The sequence below is a fragment of the Bos mutus genome, chromosome 16 (genome assembly GCF_027580195.1).
Source record: "Bos mutus isolate GX-2022 chromosome 16, NWIPB_WYAK_1.1, whole genome shotgun sequence".
In the NCBI taxonomy this organism is placed as follows: Eukaryota; Metazoa; Chordata; class Mammalia; order Artiodactyla; family Bovidae; genus Bos; species Bos mutus.
Genome location: NC_091632.1, coordinates 2,886,568 through 2,909,474, shown reverse-complemented (window position 1 = coordinate 2,909,474; position 22,907 = coordinate 2,886,568). Strand labels below are relative to the sequence as shown.

The window sequence follows — 22,907 nt, the reverse complement described above, 5'->3', positions numbered from 1 at the left end:
GGTCCTGCGTGCTACAGTGCTTGGGGTTGCAAAGAGACACGACTGAGCTACTGAATTGACTAACTGAATGGCTTCCCAGGTGGCTCAATGGGTAAAGAACCTGTGTACAAAGCAGGAGACACGGGAGTTGTGGGTTTGATCCTTGGGTCAGGGAGATCCCCTGGAGGAGGGCATGGCAACCCACTCTAGTATTCTTGTCTGGAGACTCCCATGGACACAGGAGTCTGGCAGGCTACAGTCAACAGAGTTGCAAAGAGTTGGACCCAACTGAAGTGACTGAGCACACTCGCAGGCATCGTTCAGTAAATTGACTTCAGGACCCAATAACAGGTTGTGGCTGACAGGCTGAGAAACATTGTTCTAGATATTTACCTCTTACATGATCAGTTAAAAGAGCTGTGTTAGCTGTTTGGGGTTTCTCAAAACTCAGATAAACTGGATTCTAGAAAATGAGCTAGGTGTTTCTTCTTCCCTGCATTGACCAGAGCAGTGTGATTTCTTCAGGGTTACAAATGGAAGGATAGTCCGCTTGAATGAGCTAAACAATGTAAGTTGTTTATAAGTTCCCTCTGGTTTTCCTTGAGAAAATGATTTTGTGCTCTTTAAGTAGTGTAAAGCTTAAGGTATCAACAATTAAATGTGTGTTTCTGTTTTAAAGTTCTGCTTCCTTGCCTGGAATTTGGTGTGAACGTTGGTGACAGATTAGCATCAGATTTTGTGGTTTTAGTTGTTTTCTCATCTGTAAGGTTAAGAGGGTTAGTTGAGATCATCTCAAAGGTGTGGTAATTTTCTTCTCTGAAGTACTGTTCATTCCCTGATAGCTCAGTTGGTAAACAGCCCGCCTGCAATGTGGGAGACCTGGGTTCAACCCCTGGGTTTGGAAGATTGCCTGGAGAAGGGAACAGCTACTCATTCCAGTATTCTGGCCTTAAGAATTCCGTGGGGTCGCAAAGAGTCAGGCACGACTGAGTGACTCACTTCACTTGATCTTTAGAATGTTATTCAAATATTATTGACTTGGTCTTAGATGGTTGCTGCTATAAGAAAGAAATTTGGGAGGTAGACTTACCATTATTTAGTAGAAGGAAGTTGATGATCAAGAGAGAGGAAGAAAAAAAATCCTATTGCTTGAGTTAGCCATATTTGGTGCCAAAAATGGATCTTGTTCTTTGTCTAGCTTCCAACTTTACCTTTCATTTTTGCACTTTATAGCAATGCAAAAGTGAGGACTTATCTCAAAGCCCTCTGGTGGTCATCCAGGAATTGGTTCATGTGTAACCAAGTTACCTTTAGAATCTAAATATAGTGATTATATCAGCTTTTAAAATAAGAGCAGGCACATAATTGAAGTTTTTGTGTTCCTATAGTTTCTATTTTAAACATTTGTTTTCCTTACTGGGTTACAGTTCTGTTTTCTAGTGTAAATTTTTAGACTTGTTTAGATGGAACTCCATTTGATTTGAGTGATAGAAATTGATTGAACTTGAATGGTGGAATTTAAAATAGCTAGTATTGCTACTTTCTCTGCCCTAATTGGTAACTGGAAACTTTATCATAGAGTTGGAAATAATGTTAAAATACATATTTTGACGTTGCATTTTAGTGAAATGAACAACAAACTCTTGAACACAATCTTTCTAAATAATACTAGAACCAGACACCATGTTTTTAAGAGGAGTGATTTAATCATGCTGTTCAGATAAATAGTTCAAGAGCGTTGTGTAATCAGGTGGGTTCAAGATTGCAGTGGTATTCTGGAGAAAACAGGTTAGTGCTTATAAGAAATAATGGCTGCTATTTATTGGATAATTGTGTGCCTGGCACTCACGGCAACCTTGAGAGACAGGTGTTGTTATTTCTGTCTTACAGGTGAGAAAACTGAAGTTCAAAGAGGGGAAATAACTGGGAGACCCAGGATTTAAACCCAATTTTAAAATCCATGTTTTTAACTTTTATGCTGTCTTGAAATTTTTAAATTTATTTTAATTGGAGGATCGTTGCTTTACAATGTCTGTATTAGAAATTTTGTATTGTCCTCCCAGTTTGAGTTTTTGATGTTCATTTTACACTGAAAAGTTGGTTTTGGCATTTGAAAGTTGATTCAGCGGTTACGACTCCTTGCTTTCAGTGGTATCATAACATGTTTGTAGTTTTCCTGTGTTGAAAACTAGGATAGAAAAAAATATATTGATAGAAAATATGGGACTTCCTTGGTGGTCTTCCTTGCCAAAGCAGGAGGCTAGATCAAGGAACTAAGATCCCACATGCCATGCAGCATGGCCAAAAAGAGAAAAATGTACTAAATAATTTTTTGGCTGTGCCAGGTTGAACCCTGGACCACTGCAGTGAAAGTACCAAGTCCTAAGCACTGGACTGCCAGGAAATTCCCCTTTCAAATCTCTTAAATCTAAAATAAAGTTTTTTAGTTTGGAGAAAACTGAATTTTCTTTTGTTGTTAAGGGCAGTGGGATTAAAAGTCTGATAGGTTAAAACCTCCAGTGGCACATACATCCTCCCTTCTGTTGCCCTTTCTCACCCTAATCCTTTGCAGAGGCCAAATCCATTCACTCATCAAACCTTCCTTGAATCTGATGTTCTAAGTGAAGGAGAGACAGCCTCTGTCCTCAAGAAGTTCACATTTAAAAGGGGAGACAGACATTAGTGGTTTATGTAGTATCAGTAAGGGATTAAAGGTGTTGAGAGGTGATGTTGTAGCTGATATGAATGAGACTGATACGAATAGCATTCCAAGCAAGGAAGCTGCAGGACCAAGTGGTAAAAACAACAACAACAAAAAAAACCTGATTCTTGGTTCCTTCCTGGTGTTGATTGTTAAGTGGCAAGAAATGAGATCCAAAAAGACTTTTAAGGAGCTACTGCAGCTAAGTTGCTTCAGTCATGTCCGACTCTGTGCAACCCCATAGATTGCAGCCCACCAGGCTCCCCCGTCCCTGGGATTCTCCAGTCAAGAACACTGGAGTGGGTTGCCATTTCTTCTCCAATGCATGAAAGAGAAAAGTGAAAGTGAAGCCGCTCACTCTTAGCGACCCCATGAACTGCAGCCTACCAGGCTCCTCCCATGGGATTTTCCAGGCAAGCGTACTGGAGTGGGTTGCCATTGCCTTCTCCAGACTTTAAGGAGATTGGATGATTAACCTCTAGAGTATTTTCTAGAATTAGATTTCTAACAGAGCTCTTAAAATTTGGCCCTAAGAGCAAAAAGTTCAGAAAATATTTGAGTGCCTACCTTTTACCTGTTCTGTAGCACCAGTGGGGACATAAGACATAACTGTTACCTTCAGAGAGCTCAAATTAGTGAAGAAAGCAAATGCTACAGCAGTATGTTTTAAGCTGTGTGGTCCCCAAAAGGATCATTGACTGTTTGAATTTGACAAAGTCATGTTTTTCATTAAGCTTTGATAATTGTGTTTAATTTTATAGAGCAGCTTTTTAGATCTGTGTGGCAACTTAGGTCATCAGTTCCAACAGCTGAGGGACTGGGGCCCAGAGAAGTGATTGGCCTGAAGTTCTAGAACCAGAACCTGGAATTCCTCTCGGCAGATTCTGTATTTATCACTACATAATTCCTTTCTAAGGAGTGTTTCTAGGGATACACTAGAGAAGTATAACTATCATTAGCAAGCAAGTTCTTTATATTGAACCCATACTTAATCTGACCACCAAATGTAACGTGTTTTCTCTTTTGCAAGTTAGAAAAATCCCAATTTATTCAGTTGTTCTTCATATGAAGAAGGAAGAAGGAGGAGAAGAAAATGTCTACCCACTGCGGTATTCTTGCTTGGAGAATCCCCATGGACAGAGGAGCCTGGCGGGCTACAGTCCATGGGGTTGCAGAGAGTCAGACACAATGATTTAAGAACAACAGTGATCCTTTTCCATTATGATTACTTGCCTTTATACAGTATCATAGGATATGTCTATTGATCCCTGGAAATTATACCGCATTTTAGCTGCAATTCCACCAGCATGGATAACTAAAATTATTATACCTGCAGTTTCAGAATCTGTTCATAATTATTCGAAGTTGAGGTTTAAAACTCCCTCTCGTAGATCCTTTCCCCCTGCTTCAGTGTCCCATTTTCCTTGATACCAAGTAATGCAGAAAATGGTCATCTTTGCATTGAGTTCATAATGTTGTTTTTCATGGTGTCTGTCATTAAAAATCACTATTTTGCTAGAACATGAATATTTACTACCTCCCCAATAGTTTTGTGTTTTTTTTGTTTTTGTTTTTTTAAGAAAAATTTTTGTTTTTTTTTAATTGTGGTAAAGTAGCATATTTCCCCACTGCAGTACTCTTGCCTGGAAAATCCCATGGACAGAGGAGCCTGGAAGGCTGCAGTCCATGGGGTCGCTGAGGGTCAGACACGACTGAACGACTTCACTTTCACTTTTCACTTTCATGCATTGGAGAAGGAAATGGCAACCCACTCCAGTGTTCTTGCCTAGAGAATCCCAGGGATGGGGGAGCCTGGTGGGCTGCCGTCTATGGGGTCGCACAGTGTTGGACACAACTGAAGTGACTTAGCAGCAGCAGCAGCATATTTACCATCTTAACTTTTTTTTCCCCCGATTCTTTTATATAATTTTATGTATTTGCTTTTGGCTGTGCTGCATCTTCATTGCTGCGAGCGGGAGCTACTCCCTAGCTGGGATGCTCCGGCTTCTCACTGCAGTGGCTTCTCTGGTTGCAGATCACAGGCTCTAGGGCTCACAGGCTTCAGAAGTTGTGTACATGGGCCCGATAATTGTGGCGCACAGACTTAGTTGCTCTGCCACATGTAGGATTTTCCTGCCTCAGGGATTGAACCCGGCCTCCTGTATTTAAAGGCGGATTCTGTACCCCTGAGCCACCAAGAAAGCCCCATCTTAACCATTTTAAAACGTACGGTTCAGTAGTTAAATACGTTCACATTTTTGTGCATTCAGTCTCTAGAACTCTTGTAAAACTGAAACGATACATACCATTGACTTCTCCATCTTCCTCTACCCCACCCCTGGCAACCACCATTCTACTTTTTTGTCTCTCTGCATTTGACTAGGTAACTCATATAAGTGGAATTAATAGTCATGTTTTTTTAAATTAACTTTCCTAATAGAATGGTATCTTTAATATATAAACTCAGTTTGTTAAAACATAGTTACAATATATTTTATGGTTTTGCATCTCGTCTCATTGAGGCAATAAAGTCAGAAGATAATTCATTATTGGTAGACTAAAGAAAAACAATGCAAAATTCCTTATGAGTCCTTTTTCTCTCTTAAATGAAGCGTGTGTCCATAGGGCTTCCCTGGTGGCTCAGTGGTAAAAATCCTACCTGCCGACACAGGAGGCACGGCTTTGATTCCTGGTCTGGGAAGGTCCCACTTGCCACAGAGTAACTCCGTGCGGGGGGCCGCAACTCCTGAGCCCGTAGCTCTGGAGCCTGCGAGCCTCGACTCCCGAAGCCCGAAGGTCCTAGCGCCTGTGCGCCACAACATGAAGCCCCACTTACCACAGGTGGAGGAAAACCTGTGTGCAACGGAGACCCAGCACAGCTTGAAAAAACGCAGCCGTGCCTTCTTGCACATCTAAGCCCCAAGCATGTGTTCAGAATTCACTCCTCCTCTATCATTTTTGCGTATTATATGGACGTCACACCTGTACTCGAATTCTGACTGCCCTATTTTTGCTTTTAAATGGTGTCTTAATCTATTGTTGTGCTGTTATTTAGTCACTAAGTTGTGTCCGACTCTATAGCCCACCAGGCTCCTCTGTCCATGGGATTTCCTAGGCAAGAATACTGGAGTGGGTTGCCATTTCCTTCTCCAGGGGATCTTCCCCACCCAGGAATCGAACCCCTGTCTCCTGCATTAGCAGGTGGATTCTTTACCACCGAGCAACCTGGGAAGCATCTTAATCTATAAAACTAGGAATAGTCCTCAGCTTAGATTTAAGTGTAGTTGGTGATATGTTTCTCTTAGTCCTTTCAATTCATTTGTTCAATTTCCCCTTAGTTACAGTGCATCTAAGGTTCTTCTAAACGCCAGGCATTTAGAAGTTTGGATACTAACATAGAAGCTCTTATATCTCTCAAGGCAGAAATTTTAAACTTCTGGGTTTAGAATATGAAGTAGAAAAATGGGAATTAAATTTGTTTGAGATATTAAAGATGCTTTACTTAGGAAGAAATACTTTTAAAAGTACTTTTAAGTACTTTAAGCTGAGCGCCAAAGAATTGATGCTTTTGAACTGTGGTGTTGGAGAAGACTCTTGAGAGTCCCTTGGACTGCAGTCAATCCTAAAGGAAATCAGTCCTGAATATTCATTGGAAGGACTGATGCTGAAGCTGAAACTCCAGTCCTTAGGCAACCTGATGCAAAGAACTGACTTGTTGGAAAAGACCCTGATGCTGGGAAAGACTGAAGGCAGGAGGAGAAGGGGATGACAGAGGATGAGATGATTGGATGGCATCACTAACTCAATGAACATGAGTTTGAGCAAGCCCCGAGAGTTGGTGATGGACAGGGAAGACTGGAGTGCTACAGTCCATGGGGTTGCAAAGAGCGACTGAGCGACTGAACTGAAAGGACTTAAAAATCACTGAGCCAAGTAGATAAATAAATTTGTTTCTTTAATAAATGCTCTTTAGGGGAGTTTCCTGGTGGTATAGTGGGTAGGATTCCATCCAGGCTTTCACTGCTGTGGGAAGGGAGCTGAGCTCTTTAATAAAGAGCATTTGGCTCATTATTATATTTATTATATTTGGCTGTGCCAGATCTTAACTGCAGCATACGGAATCTAGTTCCCTAACCAGGAATCAAACCTGAGTTCCCTGCATTGGGAGCACTGAGTCTTAACTACTGGACCACCAGGTAAGTCCCAAAGAACAGCTTTTGAATGAATCAGTTTCTTCCATTCCCTTCTGTGTAAAGCTTAACTTACAGTCACCATAGTTTGTATATTATAATTAATTGTATTATATTTAAAAGCTAAGACACTTTGCTGTGAAAAAAAAAATTAGTAGTAACCTTATTTATCAGGAATATGTATGAATAAAATAACATTTACAGTTTTGGTTTGTGTGCATATGGTATCAGACTGTATATAAAGAATATATGGTACTATGGCTCATTTCTCCATTTTATGTACTCCTGGGAGGTTGTTTTGTTGGAAAGGATAATATTTGAGCTATCCCTGAGATGAGCATTATAAGAATTGTCATTTGACATAGTTTTGTTTTAAGCTACGCTTTCCTATAACACAATGTGACATTCTTTTGGCTGAGATGACAGCTTTTTGAAAAATAAATTTCAGAGAGCTAGTTCTAATTCTGTTTATGAAATAGAAATGAGTGTTCTAGTATCTTAGAAAAGTCCTATATTTTTATGATCTTGATTAGAGTCTTTTCTTTTACAGAAATAGGAAGGTCGTTGATTATTCACAGTTTCAGGAATCCGATGATGCTGGTAAGTTTTATGATTTCAGTAAGTAGTAAATTGAACTGATTAGTGGAAGAATACCCAGCATATTTACACTGTTTTTTATTCTTTTGAAATAATTTTTAAATTTTAGACTATTTTGACGTATATAAATTACATCAGTCTGTGTCACTCAAAACAAATGTTGAACCTGCATGGATTTTACTTTTTCCTTGGTAAATCATTGATAATAAACACTTCAATAATTTTTTTTCTTACCTAGTTTTGGACTCTAAAGTTTAAATGTGCAATAATTCTTATACATTGTTTATTAATATATCTCCTGCTATAATCACAATAAAACTCATACTTTGTAATAGGGAGCATGTATGTATTTTGCATGATGAAGTAAGATGAGAGTATTTTGTGAAACACCTTTGATTTGTGAACTAACTATAGAGAGGCTAGTGTATTGTAAATCTTAGCCATAAAAGGTTTCTTTAGAATATGTCCTTACTCTCATTTTCAAGATGTGTTTACTGTTCTTTTTTCTTTAATCTAATTTTACTTTATAAAGATAATATTATATGCTTTGGGGAAATGTAGGAAATACAGCATTGTATAAAGAAGAATTAAAAAAGAACATAACCCAACTTCCCAGAGGCAATACTTGCTAAATATATTTGTTTACTCATTTAATCCTTAGCTCAGTCCTGTTAAAATGGGGTTATAAGTATTGTTATTTCCATTTTACAGATAAGGAAACTGAGACAGACATATTATTCAAGGTCCCTTAGCCCTCAAGTAACCTTTTTGTTTAAAAAGGCTTTGGTCTTTTTTTTTCCTTTTAAAAATATAGTTGACATCTTTCTGTAGAATTTTGGATTCTGTGCCTCTCCCAGCTGCCCCTACTTAGCTCTCTTGTGTTATGAAAAGTTTATGCTTGTTAGTGGTTGTGTGGTATTCCATAATTTATAATTATTCAACCATTTAATAATTGCTGAAGCTTCACACTGTTCTCAGTCCTCACAAGTGTATATAATGGTCTAGTGAACAGTTTTGGAAATAGTCACTTTTTAAGGTTTTATGGCACTTTTTAAATTGAGGGTGTTTTCTTCAAGTGTCAGAGTGTGCTATATATAATACTTTAGCTTAAAAGTAATTTGCTTGATAACAGTAATTGTGTTAGGATTGTAGGATTGTGGGTTCTTTACATTCTAAAATGCTTATAATATAACCATGTTACCATAATAGTTTCCAAATAAATACAAAGATGTGGAAACATGTAAAAGGCTTTAACAAAGTAAAAGGCTAAAATATAAAATAAGAGATATTTGACTGTGAGTATATTAAAGTATACACATGAGGACTGGAAAGCAATAGGCAAAAATAAAAATGATTGAGACAAGGTGGAACTAGAGTGGAAAAGAATTTTCTTTTTGTAATGAAAGAAAATTATTTAGGACATTCTGCCTTCTTAGCTTTTAAACAGCTTGAGAGAATTATCTCAAATAATACTGTAAATACTGTATTTACAGTAAATACAGTGGTATTTTTGATATGTAAAAATCATAATATAGTTCATTGAATTTGAAAATTTTTATCTTCATAAATAAATTTTATCTTCATAATCTGTTTAGATGAAGATTATGGAAGAGATTCAGGCCCTCCAGCTAAGAAAATTCGATCATCTCCCCGAGAAGCTAAAAATAAGAGGCGATCTGGAAAGAATTCACAGGAAGATAGGTAAGAGGCATTGCTAATCTGTTTCTACTTACAGATGAGGGTAGTCTCTGATCTCTAAACTGGTAGAATCTTCAGTTACTTTGGGACAGTGCTCTTGGTGGTGTTTTTGTGTATTTCATATTATCAAAGCATGCAGTGCTTTGATTCTAGAGATTAGCCTCTTTAAGGTCATAGAGGCTTGCTTAGACTCAACCTGGAGTCTCAAGTGAGCTCTGGGAATGATAGAATGATTTTGTTGCTACTGCAAACCTCTGAACAAAGGTAGAAAGGTTGTTTAAGTATGTACTGATAATTTGTTGCCCAAAGATACTATTGGCATTTTCACTGTAGAAAGGGCAAAGAATAAGTGACCTTTCCTATTCAGAAAATTACTGGCACAAATCACTGACAGAATTATAACTAAAGCTTATAGAATCTTAAGTTGCATTGCCTGCTGAGTTTTATATAATCAATCCTACTTTGTTTAAATAATTGAATCATTTTGAGCTGTTCCCTTTCCCTTCGTGTTATAAATGAGTTCAGATGAGTTATGTTGTCAACTGTAATTGCCTCTCAAGACCAGGGTACAGTAGCTTTCATCTCTGCTTTACAGGTATACGTGTAAGCTCTCAAATTCAGTGTAGTGTAACTATGCCAAGACCTTCTTGATGGTGGTGGTGATGATAGTTACCATTTAGGATTATTATGTGCCAGTATCTATTATGTGCTAATTATCATTTAATTCTCACAAAACCTTTATTAGGGTAAGTAATATTAACTCAGAGGAGTCAGTGATTTAAGGACTGGCAAATGAACCAACAGGTTTTGAAACCATGTCTATTGGACTCCAAAATCCTTTTTTTTTAGCCATTAGACTATACCACTTCCAAACAATACTATTAAGTATGAGCATTTCAAAGAAATAAAATGATAGTTCTCATTAGTTCGTCTAAGATATTTACTTTTGAGCACTAAAATCAGTATAATAAAGCCCTGAGTAAAAGTCTTTCATTCTGAATTCACAGAAAGCTAAATTTAATACATTCACCTAGCATTTTCTGTTTGCTTGAATCACTAACCTCTAATATTTTCTTTCCTGGAGAATTTCAGAAATGTGGAAAATTTTTGAGGAAAATTAAGATAAAATTTTACTGTAGGAAGATAACTCTTCCATAGTTTCATTAATATATCTCTCTAATCCAGTTTTTTTAAATAATTTTTTTATGTGAACTATTTTTAAAGTCTTCATTGAATTTGTTACAGTATTGCTTCTGTTTCATGTTTTGGGTTTTTTTTGGTCACAAGGCTTGTGGGATCATAGCTCCCTGGCTAGGGATCAGTTCCACACCCCATGCATTGGAATGCGAGGTTCTACCCATTGGGCCATCAGGGAAGTCTGCACTCCAGTTTCATACAGCAGTCCAACTTAGAGCTGTCTTTTATTGTATTTATTTTATTATACTTTCCCTAGGAATGAGCATCTTCATTGCCTGTTATCATGTCTCATCAATACAATTGATATCTAGACTACGTTTTTCATTGTTGCAATCATTTGGTTTTATTACTCTCTCCTATGGGGCCAAGAATGGTTGAAATACAGTTTTTGTTGCCATTTGTATTGTCTCATATGTTTATTCCCTCAGACCAGTATTATGTTGATTTTTCTGTTGGTCTCTACTTAAAAGTTTAGCTATTACTTGACTTCATTTTAAGGGGCTCAAGGATTAATGGTCTCTATAAATTCAATAATAAGATAAATAGAGAAAATGATTTCATTCTTCATCATTGTAATAGACTTGTGAATTAAATGCTTATTTTGCATAAAATACATAGAACAGTCACAATTTTCAAAATTATAGTATATTTAGATCAGATTGCTTAGTAAAGAAATGTGTTTGGTTTTTTTCTTTGCTTAGGAATCTTGGGCTCAATAGTTTGTCATTTGAGTGTGATCTAGATTATGGGAATACCAAAAGATTTACAGGATCTGCTGTTGAAAAAAAGAAGGCTATGAAGACAATTTTATGTATGTTTTTTTGGTGGTTGTTTGTCAGAATTTCTCATGGAATCATAAAATTTTAGCACTGAAGAGTACCAAGTGAATTGCCTAAGATCATACAGCTAATTAATTTATGACAAAGACAGAACACTAGACACCAGATTTCTAAGTTAAAATTTGTGAGGATATAAAATGTGCATCTTTGTGACATAAAAAATTATTTTATAAAATTTTCCATTTAACTTTGAAACTCTTTAACTTTTACCCTGCAATGATCTTTAGCTTGCTTTTATTTTCTCCATGATGTAAGGCAGGCCTATGTGTTGAGATTTCTGATGTACAGCATACTATACTCCTAAATATTAATATTAGGAGATAATTTATTTTCATTTTGCTTTAGATAAATTTCTGGCATTTTGTAATTTATATAACTCCAGTTTCCTTTAATAATTATAAAGGTATTTTCTGCATTTATATTTGGTGCAGTCCACTAATTTGCCTTCTTGACCACCGTCAATACATTACGTGGTTTATTTTCATTATATTCATACTCTGTCTCTGACAATGAAGTTTTTTTCTTAGTAAATGTTCTTGTGAACCAGGGCTTATGCATAGGTGAAAACTTTTAGCCTGTGTTGAGATACCTTCCTTTTTTCCTTTGGGTCTTCAAAGGAAGCAATATTTTCCAAAAGTGGATAAAATTGTTCTTAATCACCAGTATCTCTATGTATTAGGGAAATACTGGAAGCAGTTTCACTCCTCAGCATCTGAATTATTTTATGTATAACAGGTTTTCTTTAGCATTCTTCTCTGGTCAGGTTTCTAGAGATTTATGTTCACTTGGATTTTGGTCTAAGACTTTTAAACCTTTCCCTCTTCTTATAGTGAGGACTCAGAAGAAAAAGATGTGAAGACTAAGAAGGATGATTCTCATTCAGCAGGTAGTAACAATTTTTAATGTAGTAGCTGTAATTCTATTTATTTATTTATTGGACATTTTAATAAGCGGTTTCATAGTAATGCCAGGCTCTGTGGTAAATACCACATTACAAACAGTAAGTGTCTCCATCTGCAAAGAGCTCACGATGATTCTTAGTCCAGCTGGCTTATTACCGTTTCCTATGAAAGCTTTTTTTTTTTTTTAGCATACTTATGTCCATCCCATCCCAGGACTTCTGATTCAGTAGGTCTAGGTGGGATGTTGGGGCTTTGTTTTTTTAAAGTATTTATAGATTATTCTCATGCATAATTGAAATTGTGCATAATGGAAATTGAAAACCACTTACATGAACAAATAAAAGATATCAAACTATATAGAATATATATAATACTAAGTGAAATCAAGGTATAAAATACAGGAAATGATGATGGGTTGAAAAGCAAACAAAGATTAGTTTTAGTCTGACTTCTTAGCTGGGAAGAGGTCCTTTGAAACAGTAGCCACAGAGAAAGCTTTTTTGTAAGAGTTTTAACTTAAAAGAATCAGTTGAAGAGATTCTGACTAGATTAAATGTTAAATCCTGATTATTTGTTGTTGGTATTTATTTTTTAAAGTTTAATTCGTTCAAGAATTGAGAGTTCCACCTTGCTCCCAAACATTTTAGTTTTGGTCTGCGTTCCCATGCTATTTAGGTAATGTGTAAAGCGTAGACAAAGTTCCACTGAATTCGCCCTGCTGAGCTATTTTTTTCTAATCATTTAATTAATTTGTTTATCTTGGGCCGTGCTGGCTCTTCGCTGCTGCGCTTTTCTCTCGTGGCTGCGAGCGGACGCTACTCTTCGTCGTAGTGTTCGGGCTTCCATTGTGGCGGGCGGGCTCTAGGGCACACGGGCCTCCGCAGTACGGCTCCCGGGCTCTGGAGCTCAGGCTCAAGAGTTGTGGTGCAGGGGCTCAGCTGCTCTTCAGCACGTGGGATCTTCCCTGATCAGGGATCAAACCCGTGTCCCCTCTACTGGCAGATGGATTCTTATCCACTGAGTCACCAGGAGAGCACTCCACTGAGCTGTTTTACTTTCACTTGTTCAAGTCTGCTAAATGATTGTCTGAAAAGAAATTGTATTAACTTTTTGCACTATCTAGTAATGCTGTGATAATGTAAACATCCACTTCTGTTCATTTACCTTGTAAACCCTAATTTGAATCTCTTGTGTTTGTAAACATTTGAGCACTTCAAGATGAATAACTCTGTATTAATGTTAAGCATACCTCCTACCAAGTGGGTTTAGTTTTGAGTCTGCCAGAATCAGCTGTCTTCTTGCGTCTATTGTCTTCAGGTGAAGTTTTTGGTAGTGAAAGTGATGGCTTGAACACTGACCATAACAAGGTTTATTAACAGCTAAACCTTGACAGAATAAGGGAGCCTCAGAGTCCAGGAGCAGGGCTGTAGGTGAAACTGATACAAATATAACTTGGCCTAGAGACCGTAGGCTGGCATCCTGCCCTTTCAGTCAGAGTTATGCACGGCCACAACCATGTGCTGTGGAGTTTCTAATTAATAAACTGTAGTATATGGGGGTAATTTTTTATTATAAAATTGTGTTAAGATCTGACTGATCTAAATGTGTGTTTTGAAGATTTCCCTCCGTCTCCTAAATTGAAATGGCCACACCTCATTCGTTGAAAAGGGTAGTAGTTTGACATTATTTTGAGTTCTGTATGTTTTGTATTGTAGAATGAAAATATTGGAAAACTGTCTTCCCCTGTTCTACTATTTAAAATATTTTTCTAACTTTAGTTTCTAAAAACTGTGTAGATAGGTTTGAATGTAGTTGAGAATTTTAGGGTACAACAATAATGTAAGCTTAAAGCATGTTATAGGAAGCATGTGTTCATACCTAAATTCAGCTTTATTATTTCTTAAAACTACATGCCTAGGTTATTTTATATGTAATAGTGGGTGAAAGTGAAAGTCACTCAGTTGTATCTGTTTGCAACTCTTTGTCTGACTCAGTCCATGGAATTCTCCAGTCAAGAACACTGGATGTGGGTAGCCTATCCCTTCTCCAGCGGATCTTCTCAACTCAGGAATCGAACTGGGGTCTCCTGCATTTCAGACAGATTCTTTACCAACTGAGCTATCAGGGAAGCCCATAATAATGGGTACATAGCCTTATTCAAGTTCATTCTTTGAATTTTACCTCTCTTTTTGCATATTTTGTAGACATTTTTAGGAATAGAATTTTCCCTTTCTGAATGAAATAAAGCTCCAGTTTATATCTTACATTGCCTTTTCCAGTCATCTGTCAAACCCATAACTCTTTGATCATTGCATTATAACTTTGATATTGCAGAGGACAGTGAAGATGAAAAAGAAGATCATAAAAACGTGCGCCAGCAACGGCAGGCAGCCTCTAAAGCAGCCTCTAAACAGAGGGAGATGCTCATGGAAGATGTGGGCAGTGAGGAGGAGCAAGAAGAGGAGGACGAGGCGCCGTTCCAGGAGAGTGCGTAACGTGCCTCGTATCTTGGTTGTGGCTGTGGTTTGTGACCTCAGTTTTACTTCAGCAGTTTTTTGGATGCTCAATGTTAAAATCAGCCCCTTAAATTAGATACTCAGTGTCATTAGAGATGATTGTTTGATATCTATTTATATTTTAAGACTCAGAGATTCTCATGATTATTATTTGATTAAGTACATCAAATAGTACTCAAGTACTGATTAAATACTCAAATAGTGATTAAGTATATCATTCATTCTCATATACTGAATGAACCATTGTTAGAATAGCAGTTACCTGGTGGGTACTGTGATTAAAGATCTGTATTTTGTCCTAGTGGAGAAAGGTGTAGACATCTCCTTGCAAAAAAGGTGTTAACGGAATTAACGGGTTACTCAGATTAACTAATCATATGTGTATTTGCTTTGTAGGTAGGTTTCTTACTTTGTTTATAGTTGAGCCAAACACACCAAATCAGTTCACTTGCATTTTCCTGGTCTTATCAGGACTATATGGGAAACGTAGAACTACCAAGATTATTTGATGACTTCAGTTTTTATCCACATTAAGCCTAATCTCTTCCTGTTTTCTGCCTACTCTTCAAACAAGTCAGTCATGTAACCCTCATGTGCATGTTAAACCGTTTTACAGGTGGGGCCAATGACAGCTCCAACCGAATTGGTAGTACAGCTGCAAATAGAACCCAAGAGTGTCTGACTTCCAAATCCCATCCTCCATTCTTAGCACTCTCTCCCTTTGTTCACTTGGAAGGATGTATACATTAAGTTGGACGTTGAAATTCTTCTTTCCTCTCAGAAGATTCCGGCAGTGATGAGGATTTCCTAGTAGAAGATGATGATGATAGTGACTATGGCAGTTCAAAAAAGAAAAACAAAAAGATGGTTAAGAAGTCGAAGCCTGAGAGAAAAGAAAAGAAAATGCCGAAGCCCAGGCTAAAGGCCACAGGTGAGCTCTGCAGAAGTCAGGTTAAATCACCAATGAACGTTCTCTGCAGAAATGCTGCAGTAGGGCTTGATAGTGACCACATAACAAAAATAAAAGGACCCTGTCTTCTGTGCCTGGAAGTGTCACTCACCTATTATTAAGGGCTCCAGCCCCTCTAGGAGTCTGGCAGCTTGCCCTGCTCTTCAGCCAGTGCTGCACCGAAGGCCGGATTTGGGAATAACCCATTCACACTGCACCAGCTTAGCTATTACTGCCTTTTTTCCCCACTGATATCACAATCCCAGCAGCTACTAAAGACTGAAAATTGTGAAAATACATACCTACAGTAATACATTTAAGTGTTCTGATTTGTACAGAGAATGAAATCACTCTTGACAGCATAGGTTCATTTCCTTTGGGCCCTTGTGGTTTCTGTCAGATGTTCTTCTGGGTGAAGCTAGTTTATCATTAAATCAGAAAGCTGGATTTGCTTTTTTTTTTGTTCTGGCAAATAGAAGTTTTATTCATCATGTCTTACTGTTTGGTAATGATGGAAGTATTAAAAGTTGCTTGATGGGGACTTCCCTGACCCTCCAGTGGTTAAGACTCTGAGCTTCCAGGGCAGTGCGCACGAGTTCGATCCCTGGTGAGGGAATGAAGAGTCCACATGCAGCATGGCCAAAAAATTTAAAAACAACAGGTATTTGACGGCTTTCTATCCCAGTTAAGTTGCATCCCCCCTTCTTCACTCAAGTTTTAAACATAAGCAACTGACAGTTTTGCAAGCCACTAAGGATGTTACGTAGTTTCTATAGCATCTTGTTTCTTTATTACAAACATGACTGTTAACATAGTAGTGTTGGCTAAAAGTGTTTGAAAACCAGTACCCACCTTCCTTTTCAGTAAGTCGGGGTGTCATCTTTATGATTTTTTTGCCTTACAGATTGTTCTGTAGCTGATTTTTGTTAAAAACGTTAGATGTTTCTTCCCTTCCCCAAGTTGGTATTTTTCTTCTTTCAGTGACGCCAAGTCCTGTGAAAGGCAAGGGGAAAGTGGGTCGCCCCACAGCTTCAAAGGCATCAAAGGAAAAGACTCCTTCTCCCAAAGAAGAAGATGAGGAACCAGAAAGCCCTCTGGAAAAGAAAGCATCTTCAAGCCCTCCACCTGAGAAATCTGGGGATGAAGGTTCTGAAGATGAAGCCCAGTCTGGGGAAGATTAAAAGTGATGATGGTCTGGGGAGAGATTTTATTTAAAAAACAAAAAAAAAAAAAGAGAAAAAAAGAAAAAAAAAGAGGGAAAAAAAAAGAAAAGCTACTTAAGATAGAATATGGTTTTGGCTATGGCTTGACTCATGGGCTTTCAATGCTTTTTTTCCCTTTTGTTGAAAATAACATTTTCTTCTTTTCTTCTTCTTTTTCTTCTTTTTTTTTTAAAGAAAAGCATTGTATGTTTAATTTACCTTTTTTGTCTATTGGTCTCTTCGTCATGACCCCCTCTTCCCCCTCCTCCCCCTTTCCCAATGAAAGCCATGTTAAATTAATCACTGGATTGACTGCTTCATCTTTTTTATTTTTAATGGAGGGTATGCCACAGTTGTAAAGCAATAAGATTTGAGGTAAACACTATGAAAATTTTGCTTTTTGCTAAACGGTAGCAAGTTGAACAGGAATCGAAAAATGTAGAAGGTTTTAGTTAAAAGTTATTGCTTCTTTCTCTACCTGAATTAAAAAAAAAAATCAGTTGTCATCTAATACAAGTTTATATTCTATATACAAAAATATGGATGTCTAAAAAATCAAGATGTTGAACTCCCACCGATGGGGCAGGTAGGAGATAAAGATGAGTTCTGAACTGCTACAAAAGGCATTCATGTTTTTTACTGTGGGGCAGGGCAGGGAACTGAGGTTACCTGACCCTGTTTGGGGATATAGGTTTGCTTGTTTTTAGTTTCATCACCTGTTATCTCTAGGAGACTCGGAGCCAGTGATCCTTTTATTCAGCTACAGTCTTTAAAGAACTTAGAAGCAAGGGCCGCCAAAACTTACATCTTTCTTGATTTCCTATCTCATTCTCTAATGGTTCATGTTTTTAAATATATATATGTATCTATTCTGTTTCTTGGATAAAAAATTTTACCAAGGATCAAAAGAAGAAACCCTAGAATTAAAATGGGGCGATCTATATATCACAGTGGATTTCTTCTCAAACTGACAATGTTTAGGTTTTAAGCAAAATAAAGTGCCAGTTAATGTGAAACTCAATCACAAAGACTTGAGATTTTTGCTTTATGGAAACAGAGAATTGAAATTCTTTTATGCTATAAATGTGCACTCAGAGTCCATGAACCATGCTCTGCTTTTGCTGAGGGATGGAGTGTTCTCCTGTCAGGCCTGTCCTTCCCGCCTCTTGGTAGAAACATGGTGTGGAGCGTCTCGGCCTCCTGCTGGTGCACAGGGCGCTCCTGCACAGCCCGCTCGCAGCGCCCGCCAGCCCTGCTCCAGTTCATGGTTTCTCCTGGTTCCGTTCTTCACTTCATATCCTGTACTTGATGGGAGTATGTGACGTGCTGCCCTGACACTGTTCAATTAGCGTCTGTCTTTATACCGGTGCCCTTGCTGACCGCATGTCGCTTACAGCAGCAGTTTACGGGGCTCTGCAGAGCTGGAGAAACCATGCATCCGGGAGGCCTGTGTGCAGGGGGTAACAGACCAGTTACACGCCTTATGAAGGTAGTCAGGAGACAGATCTGTGGGTTTGCTTCTCCACGTTCTGATACTCTGAGCTAATGGGAGCAAGGTTCAGGGTGTCTTAGTGTGCTGATGGGCTGCCCAGGTGGCTAAGTGGGTAAAGAAACTGCCTACAATGCAGGAGACACTGGAGATACGGGTTCAGTTCCTGGGTTGGGAAGATCCCCGGAGAAGGGCGAGGCAACCCACTCCAGTATTTCTTGCCTGGAGAATCCCATGGACAGAGGAGCCTGGCCGGCTACAGTCCATAGGGTCACAAAGAGTCAGACGTGACTGAAGCAACTTAGCACAGGACACAGTGTGCTAATAAATTGAAAAATCAGTGAAATTTAACATTTCCTTTTTATCTGTATTTGCTTCCTCAGTGTTTACTAATGCAGTTTTCTTTCTATCTGCTGTTACAGGATATTTTTCTCTCAAACAACCTGGCTTTCCTACAGATGTTCATAGAAAAAAAGGTTATTTAAGGAATATTTTTAAGACACTGTAAGGAATATCCTTACTCTGATTTTTTTCTTTTTTTTAAAGAAAGCACCAGTGGCAGAGAGTCGTTTCACTGTTGCACTGTGGGGGTTAAAGAATGAATTTGGAGATTTTAGTACTCGGCCAAATATGTGAAACTTGAACATAAGTAGCAATTGGACTATTCTCTTTCATGATGGTTGACTTCACAGTTGTGAACTTTGTAAAGAGGTGTTAAAGATAATTCCGTTTGCTTTATTGGTTTGTTCAGGTATTTTAACAAGAAGGTTTGTGTTCACATGTTTTAAAAAACCTATCAGTGTTTCCACCATGCACTTCTGTTTTTAGGGGTTTATAACTTTAAGTCTTAACATTCCTAGTAACGTGTGCTTTCCTCGCGAAGACTAGGGGGAAGGGTCTTTTAAAACTTTAGCCTTAGTATTTTATGTAATAGTCTCTTTAATATATTAATCTGCACTAACGTTTCTGTGATATATGCACATCCTTTAGAGTAATCACATCCTCTAGGTTATTTGTGTGCATTTGGTTGGGCTTTTTGTTTGGGATCCCTTTTTTAAAGGTTAATTCATGAGATTAAAAAATGTATATTTCTGATAGACTGGACAAAAGGATCTGTGTCCCCAAGAGAAACAGGCTCTGAATGACCTTTGTTTTCTCCAGTTTTTGCTGATAATTTAAAACACGCTGGTCTTCCCCTCAAATCACGCACGCAAATAGGACAGCTGTGGTGTCTCAGCTGGGAACAGGTGCTCAGCAGCCAGGCTGACAGTGGTGTCGGTCGGGCTGCTGGGACTGCCCATTGGCACCGCCCCCGACTACACGCCCCCTTTCTCTAGAGCGCCTACGAGGACGTGGCGGCAGTGCTCGCTGTCTTGTTTTGCAGCTGCTCAGGAAGTGGGACGTTGACTTTGAAAGTGCTTGTTTGTGTTATCTCAGTTCTCTGTTAGCTCTGTTAGGTTTACCTCTGGAGCGTGGATTTCGGCAGCTACGCTGACTGACACTACATTCTAGTTCTTCAGATTCTTTTCTCAGACTTCCCTCCCCAACACACACAAACGTATCTGTTGTAGCCTGCTGCTGCTCTTCGCCTTTCCCACCTCAGACTGGAATCAGTGGAGTGGGCTCGAATATGTGTTAGTTTTCATAAGGGTAGCTTTGTCCTGCGTTGTAAAACATTTCTGCCTCTCATATCTCTGCTCCCTAATGAGTCCAGGTAGGGAAATTAATGGATGTTTTCCTCCTTTAGGGAAGTAGTGAGTGGAAATCTTTGCATCTGGAATAGTAGTTGATTTTCCATTATGGAGCTTTTGGTAACCTTTTTTGTTTTTTCTCATAATAACTGGTTTCCTCCAGGCTCAGCCCTCTCAGTTCAGTACTTATTCTTGGTATTGGTTCAAACAGCATTTTCTTACAGGTAACTAGTCAAGAGTGGAATTCGAGGTTAACAGTCCAGTGAAGTGTTTGACATTCTTACGTACATGATCAGCTAAACTGAAGTTCACACTTTTTGGGGGTTTGTTTGCTGTAAACATTGAAGTGAGTGGGTTTTAGAGTCCTTACTGGGGGAAGGGAATAGTGCCTGTTTTTCCTTTTCCTTTTCTGTAGGAGATGCTTTGAGGGTGTCAGAAAGGCGGGAGCAGAAATTAATCCCAGGAGCTACAGGGAAAGCTTTATAAAAGGTCATGTGACCATCGTGGCTTTTATGGAGAAAGGGAGTTTTGATTTGAACACTTCTTTCTGTGCCTGCATCACCAGTAGCTGTGCCTAGAAGAAGCTGTCACCTTAGCAGTTTGGAAAGGCAGAAGCCTGGCCTCCGGTTTTTATGACATTCAGATAGAACAAGCAATACTCATTTTCTGCCAAGGGATAGCTCTTGAGGTTAGAGAGTTGTCCTTTTCTCTGTGCATGGAGTTGGGTTTATTTGAAAAGGGAGTTAGTTTATTTGAATATTGGGACGTCAAACTACTTAAAGCCAAATTTCAATCTGCAACCCATTTTTCCTTTTTCTTGAGATAAGCTTGATACAAAATGAGTTTTCTTGACTCCCAAATCCCTAAGTTACACTTTTTTCTCAAAGCCTAATTCAAAATTCACAGTGGTGCTTTCTGTGTCTTAACCACTATTGGAGAAAAAACCCTGTAAACCTGCCTGTTGCCATGCCGTGGAGCGACTGGACTGGTGACATCTGTAGGGCGCGCTCTGTGTGGCTGGTGGGACGCCACCATTGTGCATACACTTTGTACATCGGGGTGAAGGGAGGGTTTTCTAGATTATGGGGGAGGGCAAAATTGGGATTTTTTTTGTTGTTCCTTTTTTGATGGGATGTAGGGGTATAGTACTCAGTTTATGCCCTAAATAACTTGTATAAAAATCCCTGAAGTATTGTGTGGGTGTGTGTGTGAGTGTGTGTTTGTTATATGTCTGGCAATTAAAACTTTGTCTTCTGGAAATTAGCGAATTCTCTTTTTTTCTCCAGAAGTGTTTGTTACAAGATTTGTAAATAAGAGCTCTACTTAGTTTGTTTACCAAGAACATGTTGCAGCAAACCTTTTACACCTAATTCCCACGAGGTTGAAGTAACGACTTTTAAGATTTGCCAGGGTAAGCAGCAGCCAGGTTCTCAGTCATTGTTGGCCTTGATTCATCTTTCAGACTTCATTTTCCCAGCTCTAAAATTCCCAGTATTCCTTAATTGTAGTCCTTTTATGTTCTAGAAGTAGGAAAGGGGAAAGAGAAGACCCTGCTTAAATGTATTTAATTGTCCATGGGCCGAGGCCCGGGCATCCCTCAAGACTGTAATGTTGCTGGGTATATGTGATCAGACACCAGAGGGCTGGGCATTCTTGCAGCACCTTAACAGTGCTGATACCTGCAGCATGGTACTAAGGAAGTTAAAAGTTTGAATGTAACCACTTTATTTAAAAGTTTTTTTCTTTTAATTTAAATGAAATGGGGGTTGAAGTGAACATGATTTTGTTGACCATGTCCGTGAATTCTAGATGCAACATGCATTGGTAGACTTGTGCGATGGTCTTTTGTGATACTTAATTTTTACATATCCCAGTCTCTGTATGTATCTGCATAAACAAAGATAAAACAAACTCCTGCTTTCTTTTATTGAAGGGTTTCCAGGACTGCGTGTCTGTTCCTGAGCTCTGTTTTAAGTATGTGTATCCTTTGCTTGTATTTTGTATTAAAAAATAAGAAAAAAGAACACTTTATTGTTGAGCATGTTGGCATTGTCCCTTTTATTTTTTTCTCTTTTTGGGACATATGAAGCAAGTTATTCTTTTTCTGTATCTTTTTTTCTTTTGTAAACTTTTTTTGTTTTGTTTAAAAATGGCTTTATAAAAGGGCTTTTGTAACCCAGATGCGTGCTCTGTGTACTTCTTGTGATACTCAAGCGAATACACTGATTTACTATACAACTGGGCACCTTGGCCTGGCACCTCCCAGTCTAATTTGACTTTAGGGGGAAACTGCTAGATGAATGAATTCTTTAGAAATTAGCGGTGACCGTCACTGTTGTTGGTAACAGGAAAGGTATGTTTTGTCTAAACTAGGACTGGAGTTAGGAATCAAGAAACAGACTCATTAACCTTTGATTAATCAAGGGAGCACGAAGCTGGATGCAGGGGGAGTCCTAGTTAGTGCTTTCCTCACGTTCATGACCAGGTTATTAAGTCTCACGAGGGCAAAATCCTTTCAACAATCATGTAATGAAGAATAATGTTTATATGTGTAAAATAGACATTTGCATTCAATTTCAAATACTGTAAAAATTACACTCTTGCAGTTTACAGTTAAATATTACCTCTTTGATGGAGAATATGGTACAAGATATTGTAGGTATTAGGGATTTTATAGGGATTTTATCCTTTTCAACCTTTCCCCTGATTTACATTCTGGCCTTGTCATCCAAACGTAATTCACATACAAACCCACCTTGGCTTTGAAATTCAGTGCGTTTTGCATGCTGTTACCCTTTAGTGACTGGCTAACTTGGCATTTATTTTTTATAGAGTTGTTTGTTTCAAGCCAAAGTTTACTTCATAAGAATGTTGACTAGCCACTTTTCCTTCTGTTGCTGTTTTATGATTAACATCAGATTTCTGCTTGAGCACAGTGCTGAAGAAATAGTCTGGTT

General features: G+C 38.4%; 1 protein-coding gene across 1 annotated transcript in view; it reads left to right on the top strand.

Annotated features, from left to right (window-relative positions):
• Positions 1 to 22,129, top strand: part of NUCKS1 (nuclear casein kinase and cyclin dependent kinase substrate 1) — a 31,832-nt gene extending 9,703 nt beyond the window's left edge. Inside the window, exons 2-7 of the mRNA XM_070384576.1 lie at positions 7,421 to 7,470; positions 9,063 to 9,168; positions 12,032 to 12,087; positions 14,438 to 14,590; positions 15,401 to 15,550; positions 16,550 to 22,129. Coding sequence (XP_070240677.1) covers positions 7,421 to 7,470; positions 9,063 to 9,168; positions 12,032 to 12,087; positions 14,438 to 14,590; positions 15,401 to 15,550; positions 16,550 to 16,749 — 715 coding nt within the window. The 3' untranslated portion in view covers positions 16,750 to 22,129. The remainder of the gene's footprint in view (positions 1 to 7,420; positions 7,471 to 9,062; positions 9,169 to 12,031; positions 12,088 to 14,437; positions 14,591 to 15,400; positions 15,551 to 16,549) is intronic.
• The last annotated feature ends 778 nt before the right edge of the window (positions 22,130 to 22,907 follow it).